The sequence below is a fragment of the Hippocampus guttulatus genome, chromosome 2 (genome assembly GCF_054856545.1).
Source record: "Hippocampus guttulatus isolate MCC_2025c chromosome 2, RoL_Hgut_1.0, whole genome shotgun sequence".
Classification (NCBI taxonomy): domain Eukaryota; kingdom Metazoa; phylum Chordata; class Actinopteri; order Syngnathiformes; family Syngnathidae; genus Hippocampus; species Hippocampus guttulatus.
The window spans coordinates 10,410,150-10,430,298 of NC_141262.1; the positions used below are offsets into that span (position 1 = coordinate 10,410,150).

The 20,149-nt window shown below is 40.5% G+C and overlaps 1 protein-coding gene across 3 annotated transcripts in view; it reads right to left on the reverse strand.

Moving 5' to 3' along the window:
• LOC147208470 (protein diaphanous homolog 1-like) overlaps positions 1 to 17,296 on the reverse strand; it is a 34,368-nt gene extending 17,072 nt beyond the window's left edge. For 2 of the 3 annotated variants that reach the window (XM_086135903.1, XM_086135886.1), the window contains exons 1-11: positions 16,522 to 17,296; positions 6,008 to 6,034; positions 5,288 to 5,452; positions 4,974 to 5,075; positions 2,570 to 2,700; positions 2,366 to 2,449; positions 2,229 to 2,292; positions 1,534 to 1,673; positions 1,266 to 1,371; positions 1,033 to 1,143; positions 768 to 886 (exon numbers count right to left, since the gene is read on the reverse strand). In XM_086135903.1, the coding sequence (XP_085992029.1) occupies positions 768 to 886; positions 1,033 to 1,143; positions 1,266 to 1,371; positions 1,534 to 1,673; positions 2,229 to 2,292; positions 2,366 to 2,449; positions 2,570 to 2,700; positions 4,974 to 5,075; positions 5,288 to 5,452; positions 6,008 to 6,034; positions 16,522 to 16,620 (1,148 nt within the window). In that variant the 5' untranslated portion in view covers positions 16,621 to 17,296. The remainder of the gene's footprint in view (positions 1 to 767; positions 887 to 1,032; positions 1,144 to 1,265; positions 1,372 to 1,533; positions 1,674 to 2,228; positions 2,293 to 2,365; positions 2,450 to 2,569; positions 2,701 to 4,973; positions 5,076 to 5,287; positions 5,453 to 6,007; positions 6,035 to 16,521) is intronic. The other variant, XM_086135893.1, reaches the window with a different exon arrangement.
• Between the last annotated feature and the right edge of the window lie 2,853 nt (positions 17,297 to 20,149).

Genomic DNA, 20,149 nt, shown 5'->3' on the forward strand with positions numbered 1-20,149 from the left:
CACATGTCAGAACTGAAATCAGCCATCAGCCACAGCTTGCTTCCGTTTTAGATGATCGAGCATCACTGACTAATGCCTCCGTAATCCACAGTAGACGCAACAGTATGTTAGCGTGCAACAGGACATCGTGTTTCATCAAACACATGTGTGTGTTAATGTTAGCCTTCAATCAGGACAGTCTGTATCTCAGAAATGAAATTAGGCTTCAGCCACAACGTGCTTCCTTTTGAGATGCTTGTTCATCACCGCCGTGCTGCTATGAAAGGCAGGTTTGCATCGTATCAAGTACTTGGTGTGACGTGCACCCTAACTTTCGGATTCTGCTGCTAACATGGGCCAAGTCATGAAATTGCATTGTCCACAATGCTTCCGTTTACATCACAGATGACCCGGATTACCATGACTGCGCATGTGCATCACAGAAACGCATCCAGCCAGCGGGAGAAGCGGGAGACGAGCCAGTTTCGCCAGAAAAACAAAGTGGCAAACAAATAAATACATAAACAACTCGTCAACTAAAATTTATTGTCTACAATATTGATCGTTGACGTTGTCATGACTAGTCGGCTAATCGTGGCAGCCCTACTCTGCATCTTTGAGCACAGTGTTCATTTGAAATGACTCAGAGACAGGTAATCTTGAGAGTAGGCAAAGTGATTTTGTACACTTTCAAACTAAAAAACATTATGGACAGTATAATTACCACATGCATTAAATTATCTTCTTTTGTTAGTAAGGTCTGACACCATTTCAACCAAAAAGGATATTCCATCTCAATGCGGATGTCATCGAGGCGCGATTTAAGGTCCTCTGAGTCATCTTCGGCCTGCTCATCAAAGACTGTCAGTTGCACCCTGAGCTCTTCATTTTCTATTGTCCTCACCTCCTGTAAAGACAGAAATGGAAGTAAACTCAAACATTTTATTTCAACATTTGTTTACCACAACATATGAACTTTTAACTTGGGCAGCATCAGTAAAGCCACAGGGTCATGCAAATGTGAATGTTAAAAATGTATTGTATTTTCTCTACCTGAAGGCAGTCTCTCAGTCCTAATCTTAGAAGTTCAGAGCGAATATGGATCCTGAAGTCCAACTCCTCTCCCCGACTGATCAGTGCATTGATTAGCTGCATGCATCCACCCTGAAAAGGAAAAAAAAAATGGTGAGATAAACCGTTGATAACCATTTCAAAAACACACAAAGTGGAACACAGCAGGTGTATTATGGTGTCAAGATTTGCTATCCATCGTGTACGTTTTCTACCTTCAGGGTGATGCTGGAACTTTTCATGCCAGCCAGGAGAGGCTGGAATCTTTCAATGTCCCGTTTCTCTGCCTCCTCTGTGATGGCTTCTAGAACACGCTCATGACTGCAGAAAAATAAGCACTGAGCACTTTGTTGTTTTCTGTGATTACATGCATCGAGTGTTTTGAAAAGGTGACATTTTTGTGTTGGCAAACAATTTAAGATTCCAAACTGTTCACGCTGAACATCACAAGCCCATTCGTTTCCAACAATGCAAATGTCTTACAGATTGTCTGAGTGTTCCAATATGGAGATGGCAGAGAGCAGCTTGACAGCATCAACCATCATATGAGGCACCCTTGGGTCAATGGCCCTGACCAGCAGAGGAATTCCCTCGTCCGACTCCAGCATGGATTTTAAACCGTACTAAAGGGAAGGAGAGAACATACGGGATTAGCGAGGTTAAGATGATCACACAGTGGATAGCTGAATAGTCGTGAAGTCAACTAATTTGCATATGGCTGGTGAATCCTCATACCTGCAAAATCATCACTTTTCAGGAAACTCCAAAAACGGCATGGTTGTTCATTCAACATTGCATCGTCAAAGAGAGCGTACTGTTATGACTGCCGTGATGGGTAAATGTTCAAATGGTGTAACAATAAATACATAACACGGGACAAATAACCTCAGCTTCATTTTTGATGGTCTATCTATCATGATGTTACCACAAGTGTCAAGTATTTTTGAGATTTGAGAACCACAGCACTACAATGTTGAGCCAATCGTTGTTTTTACCTTTGGAATAATCCCACCCTCTGGTGGAATAATTGCCAAACAACACCTGGGAGACAAGAGCGGTTACTTGTCCCATAATGTTTCTTTGCAAATGCAAACTTTTATGACATTAGCTTTGCTTTTCAAGGCCACCCCCGACAACAAGGATTGTGTATTTTAAAGGAGGTAATAAAACAGTCTTACCTTGTTGTTCATGAAGGCTTTCAGACAGCGTATGATCTCATGTTGACATTTCACTCCCATCATTCTAGGAGGATGACATATTAATAAATACACCATTTGCATAAACAACTGCACTCTCTGTGGTTTGAGTTTCTTACTGATACTCGTCTTTTTCTTCCTGCAGTCTTCTGAGCAGGTTCAACAGAAGAGCCAGGCCTTCATCTCCGAAATTCTGCACCCAACTACAAGACACAAAACCACTCCATTAGGAAAATGTATTCTTGTTTTATATGATGTGGTTTTTTAAAATTTATTTTAATGACTATGGCTATCGACACAAAGAGTATAGATGGGTGCATCACCTGACAGGGTTGTTATTGAGCGAGACCCGTAGAGATTCCAGACAGCTCAGTAGCTGTGAGTCCCGGTAGTCTGACCTCAACTCCTGTATATACATCATGGCTGACTTAGAGCTTTCTTTCTGATCTTGGCCCTGATGAACCAACAACACCAAAACAAGCAGTGAGACCAGTGTGTATAACTTTGTGATTTTCGACCTAAATAAATAAATAATAAAAATTGGAATTGTAGCAATAAATGACATGTAAATGCTTTATGGTGTTAGAAAGATTAGCCGAGCACCATTATGATCTGCAAGTTCTTCTGGATCTCAGCAGGGAGTATATTGTACAGCTATAATGGTTAAATTGCATTCCATATATATTTCTGACTTCATGGGTATACATTTGCAATTCCAACACTGCAGCATTTTTTGCCTGGGGTTATCCAGTAGTACCTTGTTCATTTCAGGGGTTATGCTCGAGAACCTCCCCACAACAGATAAAAAAAAGGGTGAATTATCCAGCCAGCCAGCCAGCCAGCCATCCATCCATCCATCCATTGATTTTCCGAACCAGTTCCCCCTCATGAGGGTCGCTGATGTGCTGGAGCCTATTTCCCATCAATCTTCGGGCGGTAAGCGGGGTACACCCTGAACGAGTAGCCAATCACAGGGCAATCTGCGAAATAGCTACCATATATTTCTTTTATTGTTTACATACAGTATATTTAAAAGCTTTATAACCATCCCCACATTCTAATGAGCTCTTACACAATATACACTTTCTCTTAGGGCTGCAGAAATCGAATACTTTAAGATTAGATTATTATATCGATCATGCCATCAATTATAGACGAAATGTGTAAAAATAGATTTGACATAATATCAACACAAAAAATTGTATGTGAGGTGGGGGTATTAGTTTTATCCACTTGCTGACCTTCCTTACGTTCTACACTGTTGTGTAGGTGACTTTGACTTTAAAAGAGAGTGTAGCGGCTGTTATCAGCTCAGCTAGTGTATGAGCATACTTGTTTCATGTTTAATTTATGAAAGTGCACCAGCGGCTGTGTCTATCCTTGACCACCTTTGGATGGACAACAATTAATTCTAAGTACTAGCGGTGGCAGGCTCCATTAAATTAGCTAATAATGTTTAGTTTACTGGAGATGTGCAGTTGTGTAAGCCAGTTCTGATTTACAGTAGACACGTTGCACTCTACTTTTTTTTTGTGTTTTGTTTTTAAGTGTGAAGTGATTCCACCCTTTGGACATTCTACCTCTTGTATGCACGCTTTTGTCCTGCCTGGCGCTTATTGCTACGCGACTCTATACAGTAGTAACAGTGGTCCATGTGAAAAAATGATCACCATAAGTCCTCGCAATATGAGGAAAAATCCCCAATATGAAATTAGAAATGCACAATTTAAAAAGCTACGATATAGTGCGACCACAATAGGGCGACTGAGGACTGCATTGGGCTAGACTTTGCAAGTTCAGTGATCGACTGTGGTATGACCTAGCAATGATTTAATTGACAGGATCCGCAAATAAGACATTTTCGAAAACACAACCTCATTCACTCCAGGGTTATTCAGTGCTGCCACAGTGTACAGGTAAGCTTGAAAGCTCACTTATTTTTAGCCTTGACTCGTGTCGAACGGGAAAGACTTTGCACCGGGAGGCGGAAATTCCGTCTCTGCCTCCTCGACCATCTAATCACAAAGTAATCGCTTTCGTGTAGTTTTTTTTTTTTTGGGACGGGTAAAAAGTCTAAAAACAATTTTATATGTACAAAAAAGAACTAACAACAGCTTGTGTGTCATGGATTTAATTTGAACATCTCTTTAATTTTAAACAGCTGTCATCACTCAGCGTAAGTTAGGTGACTTCCAGCCACGCACATTCGGCCAATCCCAAATGCAACCAGCAGGGAGGCACCTTGTTTCAACTAAAAGAGAAATAGTTCCGTTGCTGACAGAAGCACAAAACGTTTGCTAAACAAGGATACGAGATATTCTGTGGTCGTCTCAAACGTGAGTTGAGCAATTCTAGCAACACGACCACTAAATTTAACATAGTTTCCAAATCTGTACAGTCACATAGGAGCTAATCAGTTTGGAGGATGTGCTTACTAAGTCACATAATTGCTAGGTAACAAGTGGACAAATAACGAAGGACAAAATAATAATTGTGGTCTGTCGGCACCGGGACGAGTAGTAGTGTAAGCTACTTGGCGTAGCTGCTAAGTAAGTGTCTGGACTTGTTTACAGCTGCTGAACAAAGTCAAGAAATCCGAGTTAATCACAGAAATCATGTCTCAAAATTAGATAAAAGGATAAACTTGGCGAGTTCTGTTGAATTTTAATGCTCAAGGGGTCCTGAGTCACTTAATAGGCTGGAATTTTATTTTATTTTTTTACTGACCGCTTTCGAGGTGTGCAGGTACTGAGAGACCATTTCACGTTTAATTGTGATGTCTTTTTCCCTGAGAGGCTGCTGCTTCTCCTCATTCAGGTTCATATCCACCTAAACAACACAAACAAGATTGATGCCATTGGTTATGATGAAAAATCCATAAACTTGAGCAGGCAACAAACACGATCTGCTTTTCAAACATTCAGGTTCACTTACTACTATGAAAGGTGTTAAAAGATAGAAGGGTCTTTATTCGATAGCGATCACGTCTCTGAAACACCATATGCTGCTACAGTAGACGGAGAGTGAAATGGCTTTCTCACCAGCATCTGTTCAAAAAGTTCGAGGACGTATTCATCTGTATGGTCGTGCAGCATGGCACTAGGCACGTTGATTTCATAGTTGGCGGCTGCAGAATGACGCTGACCTGGCACATGGCTGAGCTTCTCCTTGTCCTTCTTTATCCTCATGCTGGTAAAACGTTCCAACTAGATTTGCAGGCAACATGGCATAAGTTAGACTGGGGAGTTGAGAATGAAAAGCTACAAAAAGGAAACAGGCAGCAAGCAATCCCTAATCAATTCGTGGTCAGAAAATGACCGAAAAATCATTGAGTAAGTTTGTTTTTTAGGATGTTTTGTACATCAATGGAAACCTCATTTCAGCAATTTCCTAGTATTGATTAGGGATTATTTAAAATATTTATCACAACAAACTGCCAAACAAAGTCAACAAGTTGACGGAACATGCAGGTGCAAAGGAATTGTTATTAAACAACTACTAATTTCCCTTGGGTGCACACAGTGTATGCAATGCTGACTGCCAAATCGGAAATTAGTTGTATAAACTTCGCAGTAGTTAAGGTGCATCTCCAAAAACATGCACACCCAACTTGAGTGCACTCAACAACAAATATGTATGTGTGTTAGGGTGGATTAGATTGTGACAAACAAAGAGTGGCAAGGTGAGTTTGCTGATTTAAAGATGACAAGGTGAATGAGGCAAGCAGACTAGTGTTGGTGGCAGGCAGTTACAAAACCTACCTCATCTGGAATCAGACGTTTCAGTTTCTACGGATGAAGAATGAGCAAAAGGGAGGAAGCGATTGTCATAAAAAAGGATAACATGAAACTGATGTCAGAAGGAAACCATGACAACAAGGGAGGCATTTTGAGCGTGAGAAGGGAGAAAACCGATTTGACAGAATTAAGTGTTGACAAGCAAAGAACTCGACAATAATTTAAGGCATTCACTGATGGACAGGTGGGGACATTGTGGCAATGTTATACTATTGTTAAATTCTAATCAAAGCATTGATGAATATTAAGTAATAAATTGATATCACAGCAAAGAGAGTCTTAGAGTGGCAATTATGCAGATAAATTGGATTACAAAGTGTCTTAACGGTAGAAGTAGAGCTGTGATTGTGTTTTGTGAATGTGCGCGTAATAGCTGATCATGTCCACAAGATGTCAGGCTGCACATACAAATTTTCATCTTGAGTCCTCATTGGCCAGAACGCCCTCCAAGTGGAAAGACGTGACCTCATATGTCCCCAGTTTGACTGAATGATTAAGACATTTCGATTATCAATAAAATTGGTTTGTGAAATGTACCCAAATCAAGGAATGTCCACGAAAACGTGTACGAGTACATAAAACAGAGCTTGACGTTGTAAAACACAACATCCAAGAATTTGTACAGCTTATTACGTATGTTAAGTGTGTGATATGGACAAAAATGTAAATACTGATACAGGAAATTTAGTTTATCCCATTAGAGCATTTTTACTTAAAATTACATGAAATTAAAGGCAATGTTATGGGATTTTTTTCTATGTTCATTTAAAAATGTGTTATACAGACTGCACAATAAAATAGGGAAAAATATTACTCAAATAAAATGGAGGAAAAAAAATCAAGCTGAAAAATAACCTCCATTTCAATACACTGCCCTCCATGATTAATGGCAACCCCAATTAAAATGGATTCTTTAGCTTCTCATATATATTCTGTATATATACTTTTTTTTTAATAATAATAATAATAATCGAGGTCCAAAGTAAAAAAGATTTACATACTATTTAGAGGCGGAAAAAATTCCATGTTAAGAAATAACTATTTTACATCAAATCATGTGTGACACAATTATTAACACACCTGATGTTAATACCTTGTATAAACCCCTTTTAAACAAAAGAGCGCCTAATCTTCTCCTGCAAAATTGTGATCTTCGACCATTCTTTTTGCACAATATCTCAAAATCCTCAAGCGACCTGGGTCCTCTCCTCTGTTCTCTTCTGTTTAGCTTGATTTGGTGTCTGAAACGTTCCTACAATTTTCAGTATGAGAGCTAGCTTCTGCAACAAAAATTGATTTTTAAAGTTTTTTAACATGTTCACCAGGGATGACAATAATTACAGAGGGCACTGTATCTGGTAGGAAAACCACTTTTCAAGGAATGCAGTCAAGTGCAGAGCATTAAGATAAACACAACACGGTGCTTCAAGTAACATTCAAGTATGCCCACCATATACCCAAGATACACCCAAGATGTGGGGCTAATTTAAAAAAACTGTTTCAGAGGTTGAATTTTAGCAACACAAAATTGTCATCTTGCTCTGAAGGTCTACTGCTGTAATCCGAGATGCAGGGCGGTTGAGAATAAAATGGTGTTGGTGATTCAGTGTAAAATCCAGCTAACCCTGTGAGTTGCTTTTGCTTACCATGTTGCCATAGCAATGTGGTAAGCAGAATTACGTCACATGGAGGGAAACGGTTTCAGGCAGCCACACCCAAACTGAACTGTAGGAATTGACACAGAAAGCTGCTTTTTTTTCTGTAGAAAAAAATGGCGCCTCAAAAATGTTGATATACTGTATATCAATCCATTCTTCAGGAAACGAAAGGCAGCTTTATGTTTATAGCGCATTTTGGCTGCCGCTGCTCAACCCGTATTGTTTTGTGTTTTTTGTTATTGTAAAGTGTCCTTGGGTGTCTTGAAAGGCGCTTATAAATAAAATCTACTACTACTACTACTACAAGGTAACTCAATGTGCTTTACATAATTAAAAGTCCAACATTTAAAAGCATTTATAAACAAAAGTTGAAGACATTGAAAACACAAAGTAATAAAAAGCACCTAACTGAAATTACTAAATGAAAACATAATCTAAGATAAACAAACAACATAAAACAAACAGAAGGAAAAAAAATCGGCTAATAAAAGAGTGAACATTTGCAGACATTCTTTGGATTTTCTCCAAACCAAACTTTGGAAAGCACTGCTGACTTCAGGTAGAAATCACTAAGCTCCCAGGCTTTGTGAAAGATAGGTTGTGTGATTCTGTCAGTAACACAAGCTTGAAGACAGCTGAAGATGTCCGACAACACTTCAGTCCCTGCTCTGACACAGTCAACAGACATCCCCACACTCTCAGCATTACACTGCAGATGTTTCGATATTTACAGTGTATAACGATCTTTTTATTTCCTTTTTCTGTGCCGTGTAAACAACTGAAATAAACCAGTCATTCATTCATTCAACAAGAAGCCTGACAACCTTACTAACTGTCACCAATAAACATTGCATTGTTGCACTGACCAACCTTTTGCATTTGGCGAGACATTTATTGAAGGGGTGGGCAATTAATTTTGCAAAGGGGTTACCTGAGAAACTGAAACACTTGACGAGGGCCAAATCAACATGCTAACCTCAATATTGTCTGTATTATTTTTAATGTTTTTTGAAAAAGAAAACCATTGTCTTGTTTCAATCAATTGCAGTGCATGTAAATTAAGTTATGGTGTAAGGTTAAGGAACGTGATCCAGAACGTTCCAAACCTGTCCTGGGTCAAGTCATAAAACTTCACTGAGATTTTAACATCACCCAGACCGCTAAAGAATTCTGACCTCCAGGATTTTGAGAGCGCAGTGTAAGCATATTTATTAGCTGCCTGCTACTACCTCCTTGCACAAGGGAGCAAGTGGGGAGAGATAAGCGTATTCAATAATGGGGAAGAATAAGAATGTATCCTGTTTGCTATTTTTGCACAACTTCCTGAGAGAGCCCTCATATCGCATATGCCTGCAGGTCCACATGCACACAAGAGTATTCTTAACACTACTAGCATGAACAAGTACTGGGGTTTTAATATGCCCATAAATAAGCATACTCTCAGTACAGTTTGCGTGTATGTATTGCTTTTTCTTACAAATAAAGGCATGCCTAACTGAAGTCAAAAGTCTGACTTCAGACTTATTATTATTACTTATTGTGGCAGGTATAACAGATGGAATGCGCAACTTACCAGGACAGCAACAAGTAGAGCCACCGAGGCCATGTGACGTATTAGAACATACTAGGAGTGCAATAATAATCAATTATGTTGATGACTTTGTTGATTCGATACTTCGGATTAAAAAGACAATTTTTTTTTTATCCCGATAATCAAAAACAAGACATTTCAAATTTACAGTGGGGAAAATGCACCAACTAGTGTCACCACGATACCAAAATTTTGACTTCGATACTTTACCTGCAAAAAATACTTCACGCACACACACACACACACACACACACACACACACACACACACACACACACACACACACACACACACACACACGTGACTAGGAAAATGAGAGGAAAAGCCTACTCGAACAACTTAACCTTATTTGGGGTTGATCAGTGGCACTTAGAATGGGAGCATGTGTGTGCGGACACCCATTTAACTTGAGTTTGAATGTGATTGGTTAAATCTGCACACAGCTACATCATTATTAGCGGGTTTACACACTTGTGCAACCACATTACCTCAGTTGCTTCTTTTAATTTTCCTCTGTAAAAGATTGAGTTGTGTCGGTTTATGGGTCACATTAATGGTGGAAAAGTTTGTGAAATGATTTCTCTTGGTCTCATTTCTTTTACATTACAGAGAAAAAACAGCATTTGCATACTTGTGTAGGCTTTTCATAACCACTACAACCACATGGGTTTGTGACACATGCTTCTGCAATTAACCATTTCCCTTGGAAATTGTAAGAAATAATACCAAGATCATATACATTTTGTGTTTATTGTAGCTAAGTGGCACAATGTCCACTAGTACAGATTCAGTGTAAGTATTGTTCAGCAAAACAATGTTGATCCAGTACGCGGATGAGCTCAGATGAAACTGTCAACTGTCTGGATAACATTGAATGTGTGACCAAACAATTGCAATCATTGAGAGGCCATTTCGTTGCCTATGTTGAGATCAAGTAAGGCTGAAAGAGACAATTTTAACACCCAGATAAAATAGTTCAGTGCCCAAAAAAAAAAAGTGCCCTGAGTACCATAACGCCAAATTACAATTGAACAGAAAAGCACGCTAAATGTGCTTTAGAATATAAACAAACACCTTACAGTTAATGGCAAATGAGGAAAATTCAAGTGCAGGTAGAAATTACTCTCTGAGCTATTTCATCATCATCGTCGGGATGCAGGATAACGATATTTTATTTTTCCCACCAATATGATAACCAATAGCTTCCTGCTTCTCTAAACTGATACCAATAACGTTTTTATACGTCAATACAACTGCTGTTGCAGTTTAAAAGAAAAAAAACATTTTTACTCACGCCTGCTCCTAATTTTGCGAGATCGGAGGATGACAAAAAACTCAGATCAGTGACAACGCTGAGTTGCATGTTTTTCTACTTTCGAAGTTCTTGTCACGTCATGACATGAAGCAATCTCAAAAGCTCTGATGCTTACCTATTAATAGTTTGGAAAGTTTTGTTCAGAGGTTGGACACAACAAATTCCAAGTTGTGCCAGACATTTTTAAATGCTACAAGGTCTTGTGACGTTTAAGGAAACAAAACCTGTCAAATAAGATGCTCTGGCCAAACTAAAGCCAGCCAAAGGCTTAGTTTTTTTCCTCCTTCATTTATAGACAGGTGCACTCCGACAAGCACTGTTACTTCTTAAGTCGCACGCACCAATAAAGTCGAGTGGGGAAATGAAATGCAGTGTGCAGCGGCACCAAATGACTTCCGACATCATGCAGCAGAGGCCCCGCGCTTTAAGTGACAGGAACCAGACCAACATTTTTGGATTTGAGGCAGTTTTTAATATAGCTCTAATTTTGTGTAATATCGGACCGATGAATGTGACATGCCAGGCCCCATATCAGTCGAATTATCTGTCTGACACTTATCAGGCATCCCTACTTTTTCGCTGGAGGCTGGCACCGAATCACATTTCTTCTTTTGCAGTTTCAACATTTATATCTCAAGATACGTTTACATTGATAAGGTACACAGGATCAGCATAAACCAAAGCAAATGCCCTTTTCCCCACCTTGTTGACCTTTGTCGAATAATAACGCAGGAACAAGGCAGACCTACCGTAATTAAAACATAAATGGCCATTCAATATTTATCTACCCTATAAAGAGCACCCTTAGATGCTGCTGCAAGCTTGACAGCCTAATACATCAAACTAATGATGATCTGTAGTATGCATCCTATTCTGCGAGTAAAAAAGTCGGATGAGGGAACAGAAATTAGACACTAAGCATGTTAGAATGTGCTCATGCTGTTAAAATGCGAGTAGAGCTTGAAAAAGAAAATAGGAGGCTGGACTTTCCTCCTCTCCATATATTCTTCCATTTCTATCAGCAAAACTGTATTCCGTAATGCTGCCCAATAGTGTGAAAAAGAATCCAGATTATTTGGACTGATAGTGAAATTGCGATGAACATGATTATTTATTGATTTCAATATTTTGCATTCAATTAATAGGGTTGGGAATCTTGAGGCACTTTACGATTCAATTATGATTCAGGGGCTACAATTCAATTACAGTGGTACCTCTACTTATGAAATTAATTGGTTCTGGAAGAAATTTCTTAACTAGAAAATTTTGTAAGTCAAGACGTGTTTTCCATGTACCGTATTTTCACGACTATAAGGCGCCATTAAAAGTCTAAAATTTTCTCCAAAATGGACAGGACGCCTTATGAGGCGGAGCGTCTTGTCTATGCGCTGAGTTCCAAAACCTGACTGAAAGCCGACACGCTGTTTATATAGAGAAAAGGCGGAAGTGACTGTGGACAGGCATGCGGCAAAGAAGTCGGCCAATCAGTGAAGGGTGGGCGTGTATATATACATATATGGAGAGAAAGAGAGAGAAAAGGCAGACGTGAGTGACAGGCATGCGGGGAAGCAGGCCGCCAATGAGTGAAGGGTGGGCGTGTAAGTGGACGCTAAAGCGACGCTACAAGCAGGTACCAACACCTGTATAGAGTGTGGCTATGTGCATTGTTGCAAAACAACTTCGGTTTTGGTTTCTAAGAACCCCCGAAAATAAATTCTACAAAGAGACACGCCTACGAAGCTCAGTTCAAACTTCAAGCCATCGGTTATGCTTTTGGCATGCGTGCCCATCTCACAGCAGCGGTGAAAAACCAAGTCAAGCAAATGAACTCTGAGCTTGCCGTTATTACCGGAGGCTTGACTAAAGAACTCCAACCGCTGGACATCGGCATCAACCGGGCGTTCAAAGTAAAGTTGCGAGCGGCATGGGAACAATGAATGATCGATGGCAAACACAACTTTACAAAGAGTGAGAGGCAGCGCCGGGCGAGTTACGCCACAATTTGCGAATGGATTGTGGCTGCTTGGACGAACGTGTCTGCTTGCACTGTTGTTCGAGTTTTTGGCAAAGCCGGCATCATTTCTGTGGAGCCACATGGCAATGAGAGTGACTGACAACGAAAGGGAACACGGCGTTTTTGATGGATTACCGGTACTTGCACAATTGTTCAATTCTGATGCAGAGGATGAGGAGTTTGATGGATTTCTGGGTGATGATTGATCGAAAAACGTGAGTACATTGTACGATGGCTAAATAAAATACAACGGAACTCCGTTTTGCTTCGTTGCCTTTTTAAAAACGTGTTTTTAGCTTGTATCTGTATGTCTTGGCATGCTACCGTATGCTACAAGCTAACGTGTTTTTAGCGTGCGCGCATGCATGCCGTATGTTTAAACTGGCGTATGTTTTACCACTTTAAAATCGCGCCCAATAATACAGTGCGTTTTGTCTATGTGTAAAATACAGAAATAGCACCCATTAATGAGACTGCGCCCAACCATACGGTGCGTCGAATGGTCGTGAAAATACGGTAAATGCCCTAATCTGTTCCAACCCCCCGACCCCCACCCCCCAAAATTCAGACATACCTAAATGTTTTCTAAAGCATAAAAATGCATGAAAATATGTATAACAAATACATGTTAGAATTAGATTATTGCACAATAAATGAGAGTTGTGTATAATGTATTAAACAAAAAATAGAGTAAAGCATAAAAATGATGATCATTTAACTTTTAACTGTGTCCTCATTGTTTTTTTCCCCTTTTTAGTTCATGTTCTCTCTCAGAAGTAGTTTTTGCCTGGCATTTTGTAAAGAACTGATCCGAGGATGTTTGCTTTTGTCGGCTTTTAACAATCCATAAATGTCCAAGGCAAACATCAGCATAGTGAGCTATCGCCTGACTGGTGAACACTTTTTCTGGGTGATTCACATTTACGTAAAACTATCGGAACGCCTCATGGCCCGAGGGGCGAATGATGAGGACGCTGCATAGACACATATATATCCATCTAAACACACAGACTCATACGGTAGAGGTCCCTCTTAGCAAATGGGATACCAGGATGATGCTCAGGAACTGCCAATGGCAGAGCAGCTATAAGTATGTTGCACTCAGGAAACTCGGAACTGCGAGTAGCAGCCCATACTGTATTTTTTTCCTTTCGTTTCTACAATCTTTTTTTTTATTATTATTGTTTTTATGATTGTGTTAAGACAAAATTTGAAATCACATGTAAATTTCATCTAATTGTTTAGCCTTAATGTCCCATCTTTAAAACGGCGTTGTTCTTTTAAGACTCAGCAACTGAAATGCACCAAATACACAACATCAGCTCAAGCCTCACAGAGCAGTGAGTGTGGTTTGAGAATTGAAAAAATATATCCATCAAGACAGAGGTAGATAACTACATTTTCTCGAGACCTTCTCACTAGGACTTGTTGAGTCATTCCGTTAAATTAGGCTTTTGCTGAGGTTGTTCCCCCAGGAAGTGATTGCACTGTTGTTTGAAGGCACATACTGGCAAGATTTTATGCTTGACAAGAGGGTGCCACTTCTTGTGGAGATGAGCCACATGCTCCATGTTGCATACAATACAACACAGCCAAATTTTAAAGTACTTTTCATGTAGAAGCATGGTGGGCTGGTTGGTTGGTTGGTTGGAACTGTCACACAGCTTTTTTTTTCTTTGTAAACTCTGGCGAGTTGATCCAACACTCTATGGTCAAATATCACGTTGTAATCCTCCATCCACATGATTGTCACATATCACAGTTAAAAGTGTGAGGATGCAAAGGTACTGTCCTTCAAGTTTCATTATACATCTGTTAATTTGTTATTACATTTGTATGGTGGTTATAAATGTTAAAAAAAATTATGACAGTCAGACCCTGCAACTGACTAATTAAATTTCCATTATTTTCTATTCTATATCTGAACAAATAGAGCACGGGTGGCCAACCAGTCAGAGGCTAAGAGCCAATTTTTTGACTGTGTTACTGCAAAGAGCCACATCATACCCTTCTTTGCTTGCTCGCGCGTACACGTACACACACACACACACACGCGTGCACACTTTTTTGCCTAAAGATCGACTTTTGAAGCGACCCATCGCGCACATGTAAGCATACACACACACACACACGCACACACACGCACACACATCCACACACGCACACACACGCACGCACACACACGCGCGCGCACACACATGCGCGCGCACACACACACACACACACACACACACACACGCGCACACGCACGCGCACACGCACGCCCTCCCGTGCACTCGCGCACATATGCACGCACGCCACGATGAGCAACAGTTGGAACGGGCTGAAAATGAACGAAAGCTAAAGACACAAACAAACAAATCTTTTTTTCCCACCCATTTCCTCCTCCCACCCCTTGCGGTCGACTTGGGACCAGTTTGCTGGCTCCTGGTCGATTGCGATCGACTATTGGGCACCATTGCCTTAAAATCTGAGGTAATTTGCTGACTAGTTTAGCGCCGTTGTTTGCGCATAAGCAGTCATCTGACTGGTTGCCCTCTATGTCAATCAAGTAACGGGATTGATGATAGGCTGACATAGTACGTTCGTCTATTTAGCGCCTTTGTTTGAATGGCATCGCCACTGTAGAGGCTTTTTCAACGCTTGTCGTGTGAAAGCCCGGGAGCCGCATTGAACCAGCCAAAGAGCCGCATGCGGCTCACGAGCCGCGGGTTGGCCACCCCTGAAATAGAGGGAAGAATAGCACTTTTTGAGTGTTTAAATTTGACAGCAAAGTTCCTCACTGTAGGCCAATATTGTTTTATATAATGATTTAGTTGGATTCTTTTTAAACACAGTGTTTCTCCAAACTTTTCCAGTTTAAGATTAAATCTGGTGTGTGTTGCATAATAACAATTGTGTCAGAACAGATTCAAATCGAGTGCTGGCGTCAAGAACAGATCAAGTCTATGGAGGGCACTGTAGTCATACAAAAACAGACTGGTGTACTCTGTTAGCTCTGGGCAAAACTGATTTCTGTCTATGACTCATGTTTACTCATACTTCTATGAAAAATATGCACACATTGGCATTCCTAAAACATTCTGTGATGTATGTAGCTTGCTCACCTTTTTATATTAGAATGGAAATTCTGAATTAAAAAGAAAAAGTAAACTAATGAATCATTTACACTAAACAGGCACAAAACAAAATGTGTGGAAGACTACTGGGCAGGGTGACTGATATTAAAATATTTAGGGACAGTACTACTTAAGTGCAACATGCATATGTGGTCCTACTATTTACTGAATGACCACGAGACCCCAGTTGCTCCACCATGGTTACTGATTTGTCAGTGTGTTCGCGCTATCACTTTTAACCTGTTGCTAGACGTGACTAAGGAGCTGAGTTATGCAACACAAGTGAGACTTGGCTGGTAACAGGCACCAGTGCGCCAATGTACCACATGAGGCAATGAGGGGGGAAAAAAATCAATAGGCTAACCTTGTCACGGTAAACTCAGTTACAACAGCACTCAATATGCGACATTGACTATAGAGTAAATAGAGGCCGAAAAAACTCTCAAGTGGAAGCTTTTTGATAAACACACACACACACACACAGTATACAGCATTCATGTGTTGAAGTGAAAGAACTGGGTCAAATGTGCGAAGAAGGAGGCAGGTACTTCCTTCTATTTTGACACTTCCTCTGGTATGATACTTTTGAGAAATAGGACAACGTGTCAAAGCACAAACAGAGCTGGTTTGTACGTTCATACATAAACGTAATTGGAGGTTGAACGCTTGATGGCTTTGTAGTTTCACTTAAAACGCGAATTTGAACAAGCGACATGAGCGGAGAAGCTATGAACCAAACACAATGTGATTTGCCAGCAAATGACGCTAATGGGATACTCACAAATTTCTTTTTGCCCTCTCCATCTTCATAGCCCTTCTTTGACTTCTTGTCTTTCTTGGGAGCAGGAGCCGAGGCAGCGTATCCCGTGTGTGGATCCATAGTTGTAAAGTTAATCCTTTTCTTTCAACTCGGAGTCAAAATAGTCTCCGCATGGAGGTAATCTCGTTGACGCAAAAAAAAAAAAACACTCAAAGCAAATGACTGGTCTGACGAATTACCAAAACAATAGGGGCCAAGTCATAACAATGATTATAATCTCCTCGAGTCCGGGTTGGTCCGACGGATGGATAACTAGCCACAATTAGCACACAGTTGCTAATGATCTGGTCCGGAGCCAAACTCGCCAAGTGAATTCTTCGCTAAACCGCCTGTCTGTCTTCCAGAAGGAGGGAAATTCAAAGTGCTGCGAGTCGTCGTCGGGACGTACCCAGAATAGGCATTCCAATATCCTTTAAAAATACAAACCACGACTTCAGCCACCGGGATCCGCGTGTAACGTCAACACAAGTTAATACGAATTGAGTTATGTTTACCAAAGTTTGGAGCGAACGTAGCTAGCGTTAGCTTTAGCTAGGCTACACTAGGTAAACTCCCGACTGAAAATCCACTTTTAGCAGATTGATTCAGACGACAGGGGTGCATCGTCAATGTTGCCCTGGCACTACTGTGGCTTCCACTGGACTTTTCATGCCTGCTACTCGTCAAGTCAGCTTTTCAATTCCGGCATGACATCAGCAAAGACAGGACTTCAACACCGAGCCAGTCGTCTTCCTGTACTTTCTTCTAACAATCGCCCTTAAGCGGTTTGGGGGCGGGGGCAGCATCGGACTACACCTGAACTGCTTCCTGATGTACTGCTTGCACTTGGCTGGATATAGAAACTTTTCAGACTACATATGAGCCGTTTTTCCGACCCAAACTCCTAGCAATAAATATAATTCCCTTTAAAAAGGTATCCGTTTTTGAAAAGTCTGAAACGCTAAAACCACGCCCCCCGAACGACTTGTTTTAAGATATCCTGACGCGTTAAAGTTTCCATTGGATATTGCTTAAAAAGTAAGACTGAGACTTTAGGCGTTTTCAGTTAATCTGACATACATCTGTTTGGTATGCGTGCAATGAGAACCGACGCAAGCATAGGATGCAAACACGACACACAGGCCGGTGACGTGCCAACATTTGAACCAGGGACAATTTGATACCATAACTTCATTATGTTATCGAGGAAAGTGTCAAACCGAATTTTCCTCACTTCCGATGAGTTAAAATGCAGGTCCGAGTTGGAAAGTCTGGAGGGGGACCCCCGGGGGTGACCCCCAAGTTCACTGACCAACTTCACTGTGACGTCACGTGACAATGGGGACCACGTGACGTGGCAATGGGCACAAGATGATTTACTAATATTTATCTGTATTTGTACATTATTAAAAAAGTGTAGTTATTTGACATAGCGTCACATAACACAAAGTGATCTGCAGTGACTGCGTGAAGATATGCCGTTATCTCCGTGCATGAAGTTATGTGGTGAAATTAATGAAATGCTTTGAAGATAAATCTTCAAAGCATTTTAACCTTCAAACCTTTATTTATATAAATAAAAGTGATCATGAAAAAGGTCTGCCTGAGGTCAAAATGAGTTGTGATGAACCTGAACAACAAACAATCAGAACCAGCCATCTTCGTTGTTTACATTCACCTCGATTAAACGCTTTGAGTTCGGAAATGATTTCCAAACTTTGTCGAATGCAGCATAAATATCAACCACTGCTCCACAGCACATTAATCTATAGTGCGAGATCAGGTGTGAAGAGGAAAGTATCTAACCAACCTATGTACACACTTAACATTTTTGTTAACGATCACCCTAGAATATGGAGGTTAAGTGTTCTCTTTTATTTAGCTGGTCTGACTAAAATGAAATAAAATCCTCCAAAAGTATTTTAATGACATGACAGTGAATGGTTTCCATGTTTAGAAAATACCCCCCCCCCCCCCCCAATTACGTGTCTGTATGCGTATATATCGTTCGATATATTGTTGTATCTTTCTACAGTCGAGTGGCACTCTGTTACTGGGCATTAGATGCGCTGTCATATCAACTAACATCCATCCACCCATCCATTTTCTGATCCGCTTATCCTCACAAGGGTCGGGGGGTGTGCTGGAGCCTATCCGAGCTGTCTTCAGGCAGACACCCTGAACCAGTTTTGGCACCCAATCGCAAGGCACACGTAACCATCCGCGCTCACGCTCACACCTAGAAACAATTTAGAGTGTTCTATTAACCTGTCATGCATGTTTTTGGAATATGGGAGGAAACCGGAGTACACAGAGAAAACCCACGCAGGCATGGGGAGAACATGCAAACCCACACAGGGAGGTTGGAGCCGGAATCGAACCCTGCACCTCTCCACTGTGAGGCCGACATGCCAACCAGTCGCCCATCAACTAACACAACATTTACAAATATTATAACATTAAATTTTGATGGACTTGCACTATTTAAAATTATACTTTCAGTTGCAAATAGTATAGACTTACTGCATAATCGCTTAGCCTCTATTATTGCAAAATAATGTAATCAGGATACAAACAGCTCTCAGCGTGATGCATTACAGGTCTGCATCACTGCAGACCATATCCACAACAGTCAATGAAATATTAAATAAAGAGGTCTCAGACAATGTCAAACAAAAGTGAGCATTGCTATTTTCGTAAAAGTGTTTTTCTTTGAATAACAAGTGTCAGCCAAATTCTGCACAAGTTGTTCAATTTCTATTGTCACTGTTACTGAAATGATTACTTTAGAAGAAAATATATAGGTCAACACAAGGCATTATAATTATTACATTGGCGTCTACCATCTAATCTGTATGCCTGTTTCATTTCGTTTGTCTCTTTGCACACACACAGGAATCAACAAAAAGCCCTCCGGCTCTACCAAGTGGTTAAACTGTGAACTGCAAGGTAACCACAGTGCGGTGCTAACTACAGCCTGGTCCACACATCCCCCCAATTGGGCCAAATATGAGGATTTTCCCTCTGACGGGATCAATGACAGCAAAGGCTGAGTTCTTGGTTGTCTCTAAAGCTTATCCTGGGTGACTTTTCAGTGTTGCGGGAGGTGTTAACAGTTTTTAATTCCTCATGATCTGCTGACAAAATAGTCGCACGTGCCAATCATAAATGTAAAAGCTGTTCATTATTTACAATCGCACATGCTCACGTCTGGGGTTAACACCGAGTTTGGCCGAGTCACATACAAATGATAACCAATTAATGAAGATATTGAAGGTTGTGCTGTTGCTATACACAAATCGTGAGCAGAACAGTTTACAAGTAGTTGCCTAAGTGAACTTACTGTTCCCAAATGAATAAAATATACCAATGCTTATTTTCTTGTTTTTTTTAACACTGCAAATATGACTGGTAATTATGCTAATTAGGCGAATGAAATGAAAGAGCCACTGGTTAGGATAGGTTGAGTGTTTGTGTAACGTGTCTCACAAGTCATTCACCACATTAAGAGAAGAGTTTGCCACAACAATGTAGTCAACAGATCAGCTGTCAGCTAGACTCGTTTCTTTTGTTTTTTTTTGTCTGCTACTATGCTTTCAACTTTGTATTT